Genomic DNA, 17,049 nt, shown 5'->3' on the forward strand with positions numbered 1-17,049 from the left:
AAACAAACAAAACTTGCTTTGAGCCAACTGAGACATAAATTAATAATCCTTCATTTTGACTTTCTGGAAACATTTTTTTGCCTTCTGCTGGCAAACGTTCTTTGTCAAATCTGACCAAAATTTGTGCAAAGCTTTTCTGGGGGTGAGTTTGCTATTCATCGCAAATTTCGTGCCAATTTTAGTCCAGTCAAATAGATTTTAGCAACCTTTCAGTCTCTCCACATTTGGTGAGAATTTCAGTATGGTATCTGTTTTCAGGGTAAAAATAAATAAACACATAAATGAAAGCTGAAAGATGCATATATATATATGTATATGTATATGTATGTATGTATTTTTTTCTTCAGAATCAGTTCCAAAGCCTTTCTAGAGCATATGTAATCCAGCTTTCTGATGCAATCTGTAGATTTTCCATGCACCTGGAAACAGATGTATGTATAGACCGGACTGCCAACCATGTTTTTTTACTGCAAAAGAATTCTAAGACTTGTACAAGGATGGTAAAACACAGCTGGGATATAAGCAGTGCACATAACTTCTATGGCACTATTTATCAGGACAGATTTTGTCCTGTACTAAAAACACCTAATATGTTGATTGACCCTTTAATTTTGGATTATGCACTTGCTTCTGACTCAACTTTCTTAAGATCCTTCAATATGAAATGTACAATTTGCTGACTTTTCACAATACATGGATCAACATTTTTTCTTTCTAATGATGGCCTAAACCATTACATCAGTACAGATGTCTGGATTACACATTAGATACTTTTATCCTAGCTTCACCTATGAGAAAAACATAAGATTAAACTTGAAAAAATACATGTATATCTGGTCTGTAATACTAGCACCGCCTTGTTCTCAAAATCCCCACCTTGGATTCACATACTTCTCATTACTCAGAAAGTCAGCCAATAAGCCCAGATACATTGCTTTGTATCTGGGGCCAACTATGCCCTAGTCTGAGGTCTTATTGTGAATTAAAGTTGAAGTTATTGTTGCCCTAACTTACTGCTGGCAAACGACCATTTCTCCTCCCTGTTCATGGAAGCCAGTCCTTGCAAACTTCATGCAATACAGAGTAGGTCCCATCTGTTTCATCTGTTTATTCATGCCTGTGCTGATTAAGCCTGACAGAAAGGCTGCTGTAAGCCTGGCACTGTTTGTGGGGATGGCTCTTGCTGGGGCTTGTCTGGAGTCTCGCTCAGCAGCTGAGCCCACAAAGCCGTGTTCTAAAGTAATGGCATTGGAGTCCTGCTTTGTAATGTACCCAAGCACCACATTTAAACCTGGTGTCTAGACAGCTGTGCATTTAGTCCATCACAGCACACAGTCCTAACAGGTTTTTAAGGCAAAGAGCATGGCTACTCTACAGTGTATGGGCTATGACAGAGTAACACACTGCTTGCACTGTAGGATGAGGCGAGAAGGGAAAGGGTAACTTCACTTTGCAAACGTGAGCTCAAAGCCTGCATCCATCACACTGTCAGCCCTTGCTTTCAAAGAACTGGGCATATTTGTATTTCAGAGTACCTTAACTCACTACCTTTGAGAGCATCTACATGTTAACTCTCAGAGGAACACAACATGATAAATTGATACTTCCACATTCTCCTCTCAGATTTTCCTAACTCTTCAAATCTGCTTACTGCAGCTGATCTGGACAATGGTTCAGTGTTCCCAGTGAACCAGCACACAGCTGGTCTGCACAGAGTTTTAAAGAAAGGTAGAGATCTTTTTGTGGTAACAGAAATCCTCCTGTGAGTTATGTTGTCTGCATAAACATAGGTTTTGCTATTAACCACAGCACTGAGTGTTTGTAGGAGGCAATTCACAAGGGATATTATACAGGGGGCATTATCTTCTTATGCAGAAACATTTGTATGCATCTTCCTGTAGCAAATGTAACATCACTTGATATTAAATGTTGCTCTTTAAAAAAAAAAAAAAAAATGAGTTGAAAGTTCACCAGAAGGCAAGTTTAAGAATAGCACAAGAAGGCATTTTACAGGTTTCCACATGTAGGTTTGCCTTTACAATTCCACCTGGATCATTTGTATTCCACTCCTTGCTATCTTCAAACAAAGGCTGTCAGCCACATCCAATTATCTCATAGTTCTGTGATATACTACAACCACATGGGGGTTAAGATGAAAACAGTCAACTCCCTTATATTTATGGCAGACACTCAAGAAATGGGAACCTTCTTTTGTGAAATCATGTAGCATGACAGAACCACATAGTAGATCACTGCAAGCCGAATTTTGCTCCTAGAATTGTGTGTAAAAGATTATGAACATTAACAAACCCTGCAATATAATTACTTCACTAGCATAATGTCATGCCTAAAAAATATAGTTTTAATCATTTTCACTGTTTCTTATTTTCAAATACCAATTGAGAGATTTATGATATGAGCTAAATATATTTTAAGTGCATGACAGACAAAGCACGAAAACACTGTCAGCAAAGCACTATCACCAATATATTAATGCTGGAGGAGATGACCTGTTAGGTTTCTCTCCATTGTGTTTTCTATTAGTTTCTATTAGCACTATTCAATATAGACAACGATTGGTACAAGTGAGGTGTTTTGTGGTATGAAAGACTTTTTGTAATCCCACAAGAAAAATAAATAAACAAATAAACAAATAAAAAGATAACACTATCAGTTACAATCAGCCAAGGCTATGATTGTGCCCATTACTGGCTTCTCCTCTGTGACAAGGCCTATATTTTCTGTTTGGAAACTAATGCCAACTACAGCAAGAATTATAAGTGAAAATATCTCTCAAACTGAGTAGTTGCTGTTAGTTTCATTTCTATGGCTCAGACTACAATGACAAATTTCTTAAGCAAAATCCATCAAACGTAATGTTGAAAATTAAAAGAAAAAAAATACAAAGTTGGAAGTAAAAGGAAGAATGTGATGATTGAATCCCTACGCTCCTGTACTCACTTATATGTTTAGCTGCTAGTCAGTGTTTGTCAATGCCACATTTGAAAAGTAGTTTTTATTGTCAGAAGGCACACTTTGCAATCTTAATACTATTGTGGAAGAAAAGCAGATATTTTGACTCTCAGCTATAGAAATTCTTTCACTTAAAAATAAATAAATAAAAAAATAAATATGAGAAGGATACGAAACTTCTGATGTACCACAAAAGTCAGCATATTGCCTGGCTGGGAAATGCTTAGAGAGGTGTTTTCTCAATGCTTCTGACTCAATAGATGTGGCATTTGGACTGTATGAAACTTGCTCACACTGGTGCCTTGATCCCTGTTTCTCACTGTGAAGAGGAAACTGAGCACTGGGAAGTTGCATGTCATAGATTTCAGGAGATAAATCATTATTTCTTTCTATTTCAAAAAGATAAAATAGAGCAGAGACTCTGGAGACTAAAACACATTTCTTTCACACACACACACCCCTTCACGTGAACTCCAAGCAGATGGTGAATCAGTGCCCGTTGTCATTTTGTGGCAGTACTGCCTGGCTTAATGTGAAAAGCTTCCAGGCAGAATTTCTTCTGAGAACATCAATACTGACAGGCTATGCTGCTTGCTGCAAGGATGCAGCAAGCATCCTTCTCGACAGTTAAGAAGTCTATGGGCTTAAAGCAGTGCAGCAGGAACTGGTTGTAAACCAGAATGGCTGGCAACCCTCAGGGTCATCCTCTTCTTCACCTGGTCCTTTCCCCCCAATCCACTTATAAACTCTATGTCAGCATGTAACTGGCACTCTCCTCTCTCCCAGATGCCCAGGGTATGTCTGCTTTCTATTTGCATTAGGACAGCATATTATGAACATGATCCTTTACCTTCTCTACAGCACCTCTGAAAATCTGAAATGTGAGGCACTTCCTCTCATTAGCTATTATCCAAGTCATTTTCCGGATGACTATTCAAGTCTAATGAAATCAAGCTGCTTGTCATCGGGTCATCATGACATTTGGTACCTTGAACATAATTCCAGTCTGAACCTGTTACATTTTCCATAGACTCTAAAGTTCTCTTGAACATATTTCTTTCACTCTTTCTCTGTCTTTTTCCCTGTCACACACAGTTACAAACCTTCAGAGTAAAGATTAAAGATTTTGAGAAGTATTTATATAATTAGTTTTAGCCACCCCAAGAGTGAACATAAAGGCAACCACAAAAAAAGACAATGAGAAGCCAGCACTCTCTTGTAATCCTTTGCCATCAATGTGCTGATTAAAGAAAAAGTTGAACTGTAGGGTATCAGCCAAGCCTGTAGAGGATCTATTGGTACAATGAAAAAATAAAATAAATAAATAAATAAATCTAATTACACTTTGCTTGCATCTTTACTGAATAAGAAATACAAAAGAAAATTTATCTTTGTTGTGGTTCAGATTTCCTCATCCTTCTCAAATCTGCTCTTAATTTAGAAATATGCTGGTTTCTGCTTTCACATTTTCTTTAAATGCTGCTTAGACTTCCTGGATCTAAAGAAAGCCTTAGGATTGGTCATGAAAACAAATGTCTCTTGGAACAAAGAACCCAAGCCACCAAGATACAGAGGACCAAATTCAGACCTTATGTATTGACAGAGAAGTGATTCAAGGGCAGGCTGCACCTTCTTTCTTGGTCAGAAAGTGTATGCACAGTATCTGAGTGACAAGCTGTCTCCAGAAAGAGGGAAGTTGTGTCCTTTTCACCTGTGTCCACTTTGTTCTTTTTTTCCCTCCAAGCAAAGTCCCTCATACTTTCTCTTTCCGTATCCATATCTTATGGGCAGTTCTGTTTTCTTCTGTCTCTAGCATTTCTATGTGTGCTTTGTTTTCTTTTTTCCCTCTGTCATTTCTCCTCTTTTACCTTCTCCTCTCATTCCTACCAACTTTCTCTTTTCTTATTTGTTTAGTCTCCTTGTCTGCTCCTCCTTCACTCCCACATGTGCCTTTAACACACAGCTCTGGCCAACCTTGCAGTTTCCCTGTGGTATCTCCATTATCCTCCTTCCATTCCTTTCGTCTCTCTGTCCCTCTACTTCATTTTTTCTTCTCTCTCTCTTATTTTTAGTAGTCTTTTTTTTTTTTTTAAACTGTATATGTCAAAGAAAGAGTGTGACTCTTTCTTTGTTTTTCACTTCAGCACCTCATCTTTCATATATTTTGTCTTGTAAAATACTTCTTGAAATCTATATAAAGCAGCAACAGTATGATTCTGGCTCTTGAGAGAACAGTGAGAGAGGGCCTATAGAATAAGCTTCCTCACTCAATGCTAAGAGTTTAACACAAAGAAATACGCTACAGACTGAGAGAAGCATACTTCCCATCTGCAGAGCATTAAGAAGCTGGTGTGTGCAGAGGCTGTTTCATCATATGGTGCTGTAAAATAAAGAGGAATTCTTAGGTGGGAGTTAACTGAGCATATGCATTTGTTGAATGGGTGACAGGGTACTTCTCAAATACCCCTTAGCTGAGACTTGCATTGACTCCCCACAGCTGAAGCATGATGTTCTGGATTGATCTTGATTGTTCTGGATGGATTTGATGGATTGAGAAGCAAGTAGTTAGGGCTTGTCATTCATGATACAGGGCAGGGGTTTTCAGACCTTTTTTTTTTTTTTTTTTTTTTTTTTTTTTTTCCCAGTGGATATAACCCACCAGGGTAATAAAATCTCAGCTATGGAGTAATATCCTGTAATTTACAGTATCTGTCATTGTGGTTTTTCTTGTATTCTTTGTTCTGGTTCTTAGTCCCATTGATGTCCCAGCCTCAGATTTCAGGCAACTGAACCCAAGCTGTGGGTTCAGGAAGACTACCTTGGGAGCTGCATGCTGACAGAACTAGAGCTGTTCCTCAGGTAGTAGTCAGAATGGGTTTTTGCAAGCATCAAATTTAGATGAATTGTCTGGTAAATGATCAAGATATGCTAGGATATTAATTTAGATTTAAGTGTGTTTGCATTCAGTCCCACAGCAGACTTACTTTGCAAAGCAGGATAGTACCATATATATTTCTGCAGGTCACTAAATCACACTGCCATGGCTTCACTGCTTCACCTGTGTTGTGCAGATATAAACTGGGATAAATACCCTTACCCATATTACGATTTTCTTCTTCTGAGTGCATAGAGAGCAAAATCCATCTTTAGGCTCTAAACCTGTTAAATGAAAATGTAGCATTTCTTTGACTCATACAGGGCTAACAAAGTACACAGAGACTGTAAAATGAGACTCAGATGAAGCATGAGAAATGAATGGTCAGAAACCTGTCTTTTTTCAAACAAAAATGATTTTTTAAAATAATCTCAAGTTAGGAGGAAGAGTAACAATTTCACAACCTCTAATTTTGGGATAAAATTCATGTCAAAATGCCCCTTTTGAAGTCCACACTTCTTGCTTTTTAGATAAAGGAAGGGACATGTCAACATAAAAATAAACTCTAAATCAAAAACAAACAAACAAAAAAACCTTTCTAAAGCAAAATTTTATCCCAATCACCTCAATCATCTGATGTTGTCCAGTCATGGTTTAGTGAAAATAATGATCATTCAATACTTTTTTTTTCCTTTCCCAAGTAATTGCCTAGAACAGATACAGGCATCTTCATGGATGTTCTTCATGTACCGAATGAGCTTTATGAATGTTTATAAACTGTTATTTCTGGTGTAATATACAATTGCAGCATTCTGCCTACAATCTCATAGACTTTTATTAGTTATTTTCTTCATAAAGTACTCATTCCAGATTGGAACAGATTCTATGTCAATATGAAGTATTTTGTATTTGATACGAAGTAAGATATTCTTTGTATTGAATTAATGTCAAGAATAGAGACCCTAGGGAAAGGATGCCTCCATTGACTGTATTTTATGGACATACTGTACAAATGCAGAGAACTGATTCTCATTTTGCTGTCTTCCTTTCCAACAGGCATTGTGTTCCAGCAGCAACATTAGTAAGAGGACAAAGCATATGACAAAACAGGGAAGGTGAGTCAGGGGATAAAGCAAATGACAAAACAGGGAAGGTGAATGTAGAAAAGGCAAATGATTGCAAATACTTCTGTTGCTAAACCAGATGAAAAACAGGCTTCTCTCCCTGTTACCCCCCACATTTGACATTATAGAGAAATGTGTTGTTCTGAATGCTTTCCACATACGCTTTTGTTTAAAGAAAAAAATAACATGCAATATTTATGCTTTTTAAACAAAGGGCATATTTTCACTTATAAAACTTGAACTGGAATAATTAAATGGGACAAAGAGTACAGTTTGTATCAGTAATTTACTATAATCGTTCTAATGTTTCAGGCATCAATAAATTTAGCTAGTTGCTATTTAACGTCAAAGTAATTACTCCAAAATGACATCAATTTGCCATCCCAAAGAAAACAAAAGTAATAAACCTTTCACTTTCGACATTAAAGACTCTTTCACACCAGTTTCTAATGTAAATCCTAGTTATACAATACACTAATGTAAATATTTAAAAGGGACAGCTAAACTATCCTTGCCAGGGAAGATTTCTTAACCCCTTTTAATCCATCTTTTATTACTACTATTAAAGGAAACATTACCTAAAACTATCAAAGCCTGCACATACTTAAATATCTTTAATTAAGCAGTTTATATTTTCCTTCCTCCTTACAGTTTTCTAGGAAACTGCTTCTGCAGTGGCTTATGGCACTTATGAAGGTCAAAAACCTGGTCCCAGTGAGAAAACTGTGAAGTGTAACACTTGATGTATATGCAGAGAAAATGTAGTTTAAGTCTTTTCCTTTATGCTCATATGAACTGATGGCTTTTTGCTCTCTTCTACCTTTGTTATCTGAAATTATATTAGCAAGAAACACTGTAATTCCAAGCCCTCATATGTTGTCCAGTTCTACAAAATGAGGGTCTGAAAGCTATACTGGAAGAAGAATGAGAATTAAGTGATTTTGGTAAAACTGGAACTATGAAGTTGGCCTACTTCTAGGGGTGGGACCAGGATGAGAAAGTTATCCAAAGTGTTGACAAAACATGGAACATTTCTTACTGTGTGGCCTGTTGACTAATGGACATTGCAACAGACTGGACAAATCATTGAACACATAGACATTTTACGAAGTTAATAGTCTTCTACTTACAACTTTATAAAAGCTCTAAATAAATCTGTTCAGCAACAGCTGGAACTAGAACAAATAATAGTCAATGAGAACCAGAACATACGTTGTGTTTTCAATAAGAGCTGAATTAAAATTGCATCTGAATTGTAGCAATTCTTTGAATGGGGAAAAAGCTAGAACTAATTAATTATTGTGGAACTAAATAAACACTGGTACTGTGGTGTGAGCCTGAGGGCCTATCCACATAGATTCCTTTTTGATATCAAGGCCATGCTTCGTTACAACTAGAAGAGCCAAGATTTCTCTGAGTTTCACTATACACACAGGTGTGTATAAAGGAGATATAGGAACTAAAAGCAAATTTACCAAGCTCTCAAACGTGTTCCATTTAAGGATCAGAACTCTAAATAGAACTATGAGAACTAGGTATTGATTGTAGCAAAATGGTCTAATCGCTAAAATATATGGACCATAAACTATGTGACAATACCAAAACATGTACAAAGATGACATACTTTGAGCTTCCATCACTGTTGAGTCATCAAATGACTCAATGTTACAGAAGTCCTTGGATATCCAAGAGAATGCATGTAGCATTTATTGTGACTTAATAAGCTCTTAAGGCTATTCTTTGAATAAGGAAGGCTAGTTAAAATTTGCCTCCCCACACACCTTTCCAGTTTAAATAGGCTGCCACTTCAAATTCATGGACATAGCATTCATCTTCCATTCACAGACAGAGCAAAATATTTAATTGCACACATCTGTATTGTGTCCAAAGGCCACAGTGATAGAATTAGATGATTCTTACAAAATCTAAAATTACAAAATACTGCTATTAACTATTCAGGTATTGAATATTCCTCATGTTTTGCCTGTTGAGTATTCCTCATGTTCTGCCTTTTTCTGCTCATCATTTCCAGTCTGGTTGAAGGTTGCCCGGCAGTTTACAGTTACACCGAGGGGAAAAGTGCCACATTGAACTTCACTAAGAGGCAAAAGAACAAGCTGAAACTATATAGAGATGGCAGCAACAAAGAATCTGGCCTCAAAATCACTATTTTGAGAAAGTAGTGGTGTAAATAAGGCATGAATTTCGGGAGATAATAAGGTATGAACCTAAGGAAAGAAGACAGTAAGGGGTCAGGGAAAGAACAGAAGATAAGTGCAATATGAGGTCATGAGGTTTCTTGTAAACTTATTGCAATGGTGAAGTCGTAATTGTATGTACCTGTTTCCAAAATTCTCCATGTCACAGAAGAAAACCACTAGCATAGTTTGATAACATACTGAGCTTTAATCTATAAAGAAGATTAAATTCAAAGCTTAACATCATAAAAGAATAACAAATACTTTTTAATACAAAAATACAAGATAACACACAGTTCTAACTTAGTTCCTCCTGTTACCAAAGCTTAGAGTACATATTTTCTGGGGTACAATTCCAATGCATACAGTATTTCCTATCACCTCAGCATATATCCGTATGTTGAAATAAAATGAAACATTTTTATTTGCAACATAGCTTTTCCAGGTAAAAGCTTGAGCCAGGGTGCTACTATGATTAGTTAGTCACTTGTCAGATCCCACACATTATTTAAACAAACCAAAATGAAATCACTGCTTGTTGCAACATTCCTTTTTTCCATTTTTCATGTCAGTTCCTAGATGCCAGCAGTCCATCTACCACTGCATTGATCAACCCAGCTCCTTGTAACTCACAGCTGTTTAAGAGCTGAACCTTTATTTACTTGGGTCTCCTGCTCACACCCACAAGTTCTTATTCACCCTAGGCACACATACAAAAATGTTGGGAGCTGGGGAGGAAATGACAGAGAAGTTACAAAAACTTGTGAGAGCTTCTTTCAGACAGCAAGAAGGAACCCTCAGGCAGGGGTGATGTGAGTAGCCCCTCTTTAAGGCAACTCTTCATAATTTGTTCAGCTTTACCTCTAGTGGGCCCCGAGGCAAAGCAAAGAGTTGATGGGGAGAGCCAGGTGTAGAAGAAGAAAAGGTTGACAAAACTGTTTAGCTTTCTCTGTCTCTTTAGAGTTAGATTTACAATTCTGATCTATATCAAATCTTCTATGCTTTTCACAGAATCATGCTGAATCAGACTGGAGTCGAATCTATCCACCTTACTTGTTCTTGGTTTGCTGTGTTGAAAAAAAATAAAGGGGAGGGGGGGAAGGGAGAAAAAAAAAAGAAAAAAAAACTACTACAACTTATATTAGCAGGCACCTCAAAAGAGAAAAAAAAAGGATAAAAGGATACATTTTGATACATTTTTGTACAAAAATCCTAACTGTAGAATAACTGCTTTGAATTGGTTAGTGGTTGCATTCTCATTGTATGATCTTTGGTAATAATAAACACTACATGAAACAAAATATTGCCATGGGTGAAAAACTCTGTTTAGTTAAAAACTGCAAGAACAAGTCAACAGCATTTTACACACTTCCCTCAGTTTATGGAAATCTGAAGCATCCAACACTGCTTGGACAAAATTGAGAATACAGTAGACTTTTCAGCGTAACTCTACTTAAATGACAGTATTGGTTAAGAAAAACAACGTATACTGTTGAAACCAAAATACATAGAATCAGGTTTCTTTGCTAGTATTTGCCAAAGAACTACTAAAAAGAAGAAGAAGAAAAAAAAAAAGAAAAAAGAAAAAAGTTTAAATGCAAACTTTTACATCTCCAACACGTTTTACATATTTCAGACAACAGAAGAATGCACATACATTGTATGTGATAATTTTTCAAAACTAGCCATTACATTTTCACAGATAAAAAAAAAAAAAAAAAAGTCTGTTTAAATATTTCATTTCTACAAAGTGAATTTACATTTTAAGTACAAAGTGCAAATACTACAGTTGTTCTTATTGCCTTTTGGTGAGGAAATCTCCCACATGTCAAAGAGATCTGCCTTGGATCAGTAAGCTGTTCACCCTTGCTTCTTAGAAACTTGCTGAAAGACAGTTGAAAAATTTTTCATTATTAATGATGTCCTCAAATAATCAAGTATAAACATTTCTCTCTTTGTATTTCAACAGTATCCACATGCTACTGTCAGGACAAGAGCTCTGCACACACACACATATATATAGGAAATACAATGATGGTGCCTTGTAGGCTTTCATGGCATGTATGAAGGGTATGAGCAACATCTTTACCATTTCTTACCTATGGCTGCTTTAAATGTATACATATCAAATGCACAGTTCTAGCAATTGCCTAGGCAAGCCCCTGGTGCAATATAACCTTCTATGGCATGTGATGCATACGGAATGGGCTGCTGGCCAAAGTCTTATGAACATTCTATAGTTTCCTTGTAAACTTTAGGCTGGGCTGCAAAAGATCCTTTGGGTCTCATTGACAGTATGTGAGTATGTGAGTTGTTGGACAGGGTGGAGCTGAGAAAGGGAAATACACCTGGCCACTGCCTCAGTTGGGTCAGATCCATCATGTACTTGACCTCATTTAGAACAACAACTGCTTCTAGTACATTAGTGCATCTATATCTGCCTTCATTCTGTAAGCTTCAATGTGCCCATATGTTAAAAAAGTATTCAGCAATACATGCATAAGCACATATAAACATATATAACAACTACTATAATGCACTAGTCGAAAATGAGCTTTTGAATGCCCGTCTCCTGAATAATACCAATCTGATCACTCCTTCTCAGATGAGTGGTTTCTTTTAACCAGCTTCCCAGTCCAGTTTCTTTCTAATAACTTCCTTTCAAGTGAAAACTTTTGTGATGAAAGCCACCTTCTGTATTTGCAGCCTTGTATTGTTCAAGTATGAAACTGCCAACAGATGGTTTGCTGAGCCAGCCTTAATTCAAGGCTATCATTTGTCAGCAACAGCTTTTAAAATAATTAGTGCTGATTCAGCAAAATTATTGGACAAAATTAAAAAATAAAAAATAAATAGAAGCTCTAGGACACTTTTATTACAGATTCTGCAAGTCAGGATCAGATTACAAGAAAGGGGAGAGGGCTTGTCATGCTTCAAGTGTAATGCACGTGTGCCAGTAATTGCCATTATATAATTAAAATAACCCCTTTGAATGTTCTTCAGTTCCGACAGGATAATTGTTTTCAGGCTGCTTTGTTTAAAGCGTAAGTGATTTGTGGAGGGAACTTGAAAAGTTAAGACCACAAACATTTGTTTAAACAAACAGAAACTTATCACATCCCTCAAGCTGCGAGAACATTTTATATTCCTTCAAAGGTATGTAGGAGGTCTTTGGTAAAACCCACAACCAATGTTGAGCTTGCCTTAGGAAGTGCAAACCTAACATCAAACAAATCAGAGACAAAGCAAGCAACAAATTGGATAGCAACAATGACAGGAAGGCTTTTTTGGCTTGTGGGGAGGTTCACCCTGGGTTCAGTTTTTAATAAATTAATATAGCTTTCTGATAGATGGGAAGACACTGACCACAACTAATGGGGTATTTTTAACCAAATTCCTATTTTCCCAGATACAGGATTACCTGAGCTGATGTTATAATAAACTCTAAGAAGCATTTGGACTGTGCACAGTCATATGGTCTGAATTTTTGGGTAGACGTGTGGTGCCAGGAATTGGACTGGATGATCCTTATGGGTACCTTCCAACTTGGGATATGCTATGATTCTGTGATTCACTGATGTTTTTGTGGGCATTAACCATTTAATTTCTCTAAAGAATACAAAAGTGAGGCAAGAACAGTAAGAAGTTGATTATCTTACTAAATTATTAAAATAACTGGCAGATTCACAAGTCTTTCTTCAGACACATGTAAAAGTGTCACAAAGTTGTGCCCATGTTGTCCGGAAGAGGGATTAATTGTAACAAAAATAGAAATAAAGATATATGAAGATGTTTTTTGTCAGTTTTGTTTTTTAACTTTCTTCCTTATCTTCCATTTGAGCCTCTCTTTGTCAATGTCTAACTTACCTTGATTTAAAAATTCTACTTTTGTGCCTTTTTAGCTCTGAATGCCATGTGTAACCAAAACTCTATGAGTGAAATACACTGGTGTTATTCAGAAGGGCAAGGTAGAGTCTTTATAGAAAATTGATGCAAAAACAGATCATGGATTATGTTGTCAGGGCACTTGACATTTTATTTGTTGCAATCATTCCACAGACCAAACCAATTTTAGTTTTAGCATACATTATCAGACTGATGCAAATCCTATGTTCTCTAGCATCATTTTACAGAGTCAGCAAAGGCATTTCAAAATGACAGCTCTTTTCTTTCTACTAAGATCTTTAAAGGTATCTAAAACCACCACAGAGCAATTCAGTGGTGTTCACAGAATATATAGATTTTCACAGGGTATGGGAAATACATGGCGTGTTGCACAAAGAGTAATTTCAATCACTGTAAATTTGCGTCTATAGTATGACATAGGAAGGTTAACAGAATTCAGTTAAAGCAAAAGGTAAATGAAGATAATGCAGGACACTTTTTTAAAAGTGTATGGGAATGCTGTCATTCAGGAATGCAGAAGACATGTGAAGGCTCAGTTACAGTCATCAAATTATCACTAGCCTGGATGTCAGTTTACACTTTACTAGGAACATCCACAGGCAGCCCTATTCTACTTTGCATTTTGGTACATTTTCTCTGCACCTGTAGTTGACTGAATGACTTTTCTTAGATAAATACAAAACCAAGATTTGTTAATTAGGACACTGATCTGTGTTTTCGTGTAGAATAGCAGACTAATGCATTCTGAAGCTGCAATGATAACAGAAATAGAGATTTTGCTCTCCTCAGTACTCACCTGCCTGCTAGGTGAAGTGCTCTCAGTGTTGGTTTTAGGAGCTGCTAAAAGAAATAAAACATCATAAATATGACTTGCAAGTTATATGTAGCATCCTAAGAACTGATAAAAAAAAAAGCAATTTTTAGAGCAGGGTAACTGCAGTTTAAAAAAAAAAAAAATCTTTAATTGAAACATCTTTTTTTTTTTTTTTTTTTTTTTTCTTTTTCCCCCCTTTCCTCAGTACCAGCATTGCTTCTTTCATATGAATGCTGAATGACAGCTTTTCTGGCCAGCTAATACATGGCATTTGCAGACTGCACCTACTCAGTATTGAGTATTTCAAACTTATTAAATCTTTAGGGGTAAATATAGCCTACTATACTTGTGGGAAAGAAGCATGTAAAAGCAAAGACTGTCTGGAAGTATTCAGTTTACTTAAAGATATTGCACAGAAACAGGTCTAGCAGCCAAATATGTTGTTCACATTTAATCTGTAAAACAGCAAGATTATTGCTGCTGGCTTTTAAGTTTCTGCTTAGTGTCAAAATCCAAGATATCCTCTAAAAGAAGAGAGAAATAATAAAAATAAAAATTGATAAAAGTAAACCAGTTATATCAGTCTGCTGATTCATTCAACTTCACAAGCAAACTTGGGAGGCTAGGGCAGAACTTAGCATCTTGGTTTTGTCAATCTCAGTTACAATGATGTCAGACCCAATTTCACCTAGTATAAAAGCGAAGAGTGCTGGCTATGGCAGGATAGAATTGTTTTGAGGTGGATGTTAAAATATGAAGTGACTATAGTGGCCTCCATTTTAAGACACTGGATTACCAAATAGTCTAAATGAAAAAGAAAGTGTTACATTTATTTTTTCCACTTTTCTAGCATAAAGACAACAATATTCAGCCACCTTCATATACAGGATTTTACCTTTGCATAAGTGAAAATTGCAAGGTATTATTATTAAGTCCACAAAATATCAGAAAAAAAATCTTGATTTCATGTTTGTTTTGAGAGATCCATTTCCATGAGACATGAACAATTTATTAGTGCAACATAGAGCTGTTCCGCCTTTCTGCAACATAACCTTTCTAGACTTGAATATAACCATTTCCCACCTGTCATGCTCTTCATTTCCTTTGGCTCTTTTATTTTACTCTCCTGGCTACATTTTAGTGTCCAAAGCAAACAGAACAATTTGCCCACATTAATTTTCTACAGCTTCTTACAGTATGGAGTTACTGTATATGTTCTTCTATTGTTTACAAAGTATTTTAGATTCTTCTTTGTTTTCAGGAATTGTGTGACTGAATTCTGCAAGGACCATTATACACTGTAATTAATTGTTCCTCTTTCTATCAGTTTTGCAGCAAGTAACTGACAATTGTCCCACCTGTTTGGTAGATGACCACATTCCTCACATCATCTCTAAACCACATTTGAGAAATAAGTCATTAGAAAGCTCAACAACGTTTTTTCCTCCCAGCAGGAATCCAGGAAAGTACGAGTGTGATACTTGCACTCATTCAGAACATATTACAATAATGACATTGAACAGGCTTTTCAGTGATGATATGGTGTCATGTCAATGGCATTGTATCCTCAGGTTTCCTGCTCTAAATGCAGAAGCATATTTCCAACAAACAAGCATCTACTGGGCTGAAAAGCTTTTGTTTCTCTCAGAACAAAGAGATAATTTGCATACCCAAAAGCTGCTTTCCTGTCATCTGCCCTAAACAAAAGCTATGGGTTGAAAAATCTAGACAAAAAGATATAAAAGGTTCTTACTATGGCGTTTCTTTGTTTCTGCTTTACCTTCTTCTTTTGTTACTCCCAGGCAACCCATTAATTCTTGAACTGACAAGGACTTATCATTGTTCACATCACAGTATTCCACAAACTTCTTCACACATTTTTTAGGTTTTGATTTCTTTCTTAGGAACCTTTTGAAAGGCTTAATTTCTTTCTTTCCAATGTCACCACTGGAATTTTTATCTAGTTGTTTGAAATACCAGTGGACTACTCTCTCTTCCAGAGTGTGATTTGGATCAGGTTCTGAAACCCTGAAACAGAAAATAGGTGTTAAGTCTTTATTCTAATGCTGAAACCTCGGTTTATTCCTTTGCTTCTGAATAGTTAAAGCATTGTTAGATGTTTTGCTACATGAGCCTCTCTGCTTTTGGCTACTAGTTTCTTGCAGTGAATATTTCTCTTTTCAGTTTGGCCAACTGCATGCTAAATTTTACCCAAAGGGCTATAATCTCCTTTTAGTTAATTCTCTTAAGCTGTATTGAGGTCAGCACAGTTCTCAGAACATTGCGCCTTCTCCTTTCATTTCCTTAAACAAAGAAAACTGAAGAGAGAAATAAATGAAAGACAGACATGGTGGGAACATGAAAACACATAATCTACATAACTGAAGTATGTCAACAGTCAACATCACCAAATACCTAGACTCAATTACAACCCATGATGGATGCTTTCAGATAAAACACCAAAATGTACTGAATTACAGGGTGAGCTATAATAATAAATGCCCCCTCCTTTCAGGTAGTAAGCACCTGACCTGCAGATGCCCAAAGTTTGCCAACACTTATGTGTTTTTAATTATGTATTTTTAATTATGGGTGTTGAAAGCATTTATTTGTTTTAGTAGCAAGTAGGCAAAACATAAATCAGGAAGGCAGCACATATTCATCAAGCAAAGGCTGACAAGAAAAAGAAAGACCAAGGCACAGTTGCACCAGAAGCTACAGATAAATTTAAGTTCTGATGATGATGAGAACTCAGCCATCAGGTGTATCTCTGTTTAGTGGACGTATTCCACAGCGGTAAATTTGAAGTAAACTATCCTAGACAGATAGATTCTTGGAAATTTACCCTTTGTGAAGGCAGGAGAAGAATTACCTCTCAAAGTTTTTAACAATTCATTCACCACTGCCAGAGCCCTTTTAAAGACAAAAAAAAAAAAAAAAAAAAAAAAGGATCTGAAACCCACCGGCTAGAAGACAATGATGGATCAGAGACTGCATGCACCATATCTGTGGACAGTGCATCCAAAACACTCGTCAGGAACTCATTCTTCTTGGCCCCAGGACAACCTAGAAAAAACAACAGTGATTTGTTGTTGTTGTTTTTGATGATTTTTTTTTATTGTCTCCTATTTTTATGACATTTAACTTCCAAGAATCTTT

At 36.5% G+C, this 17,049-nt stretch overlaps 1 protein-coding gene across 7 annotated transcripts in view; it reads right to left on the minus strand.

Annotated features, from left to right (window-relative positions):
* Positions 1-9,355: 9,355 nt before the first annotated feature.
* SMOC2 (SPARC related modular calcium binding 2) overlaps positions 9,356-17,049 on the minus strand; it is a 149,370-nt gene continuing 141,676 nt past the window's right edge. For 2 of the 7 annotated variants that reach the window (XM_072035807.1, XM_072035810.1), the window contains exons 10-13: positions 16,854-16,956; positions 15,671-15,918; positions 13,873-13,916; positions 9,356-11,054 (exon numbers count right to left, since the gene is read on the minus strand). In XM_072035807.1, the coding sequence (XP_071891908.1) occupies positions 11,031-11,054; positions 13,873-13,916; positions 15,671-15,918; positions 16,854-16,956 (419 nt within the window). In that variant the 3' untranslated portion in view covers positions 9,356-11,030. Of the gene's footprint in view, positions 11,055-13,872; positions 13,917-15,643; positions 15,919-16,853; positions 16,957-17,049 lie in introns of all 7 variants that reach the window. The other 5 variants (XM_072035806.1, XM_072035809.1, XM_027454223.3 and 2 more) reach the window with 3 other exon arrangements.

Source organism: Anas platyrhynchos, chromosome 3 (genome assembly GCF_047663525.1).
Source record: "Anas platyrhynchos isolate ZD024472 breed Pekin duck chromosome 3, IASCAAS_PekinDuck_T2T, whole genome shotgun sequence".
Classification (NCBI taxonomy): domain Eukaryota; kingdom Metazoa; phylum Chordata; class Aves; order Anseriformes; family Anatidae; genus Anas; species Anas platyrhynchos.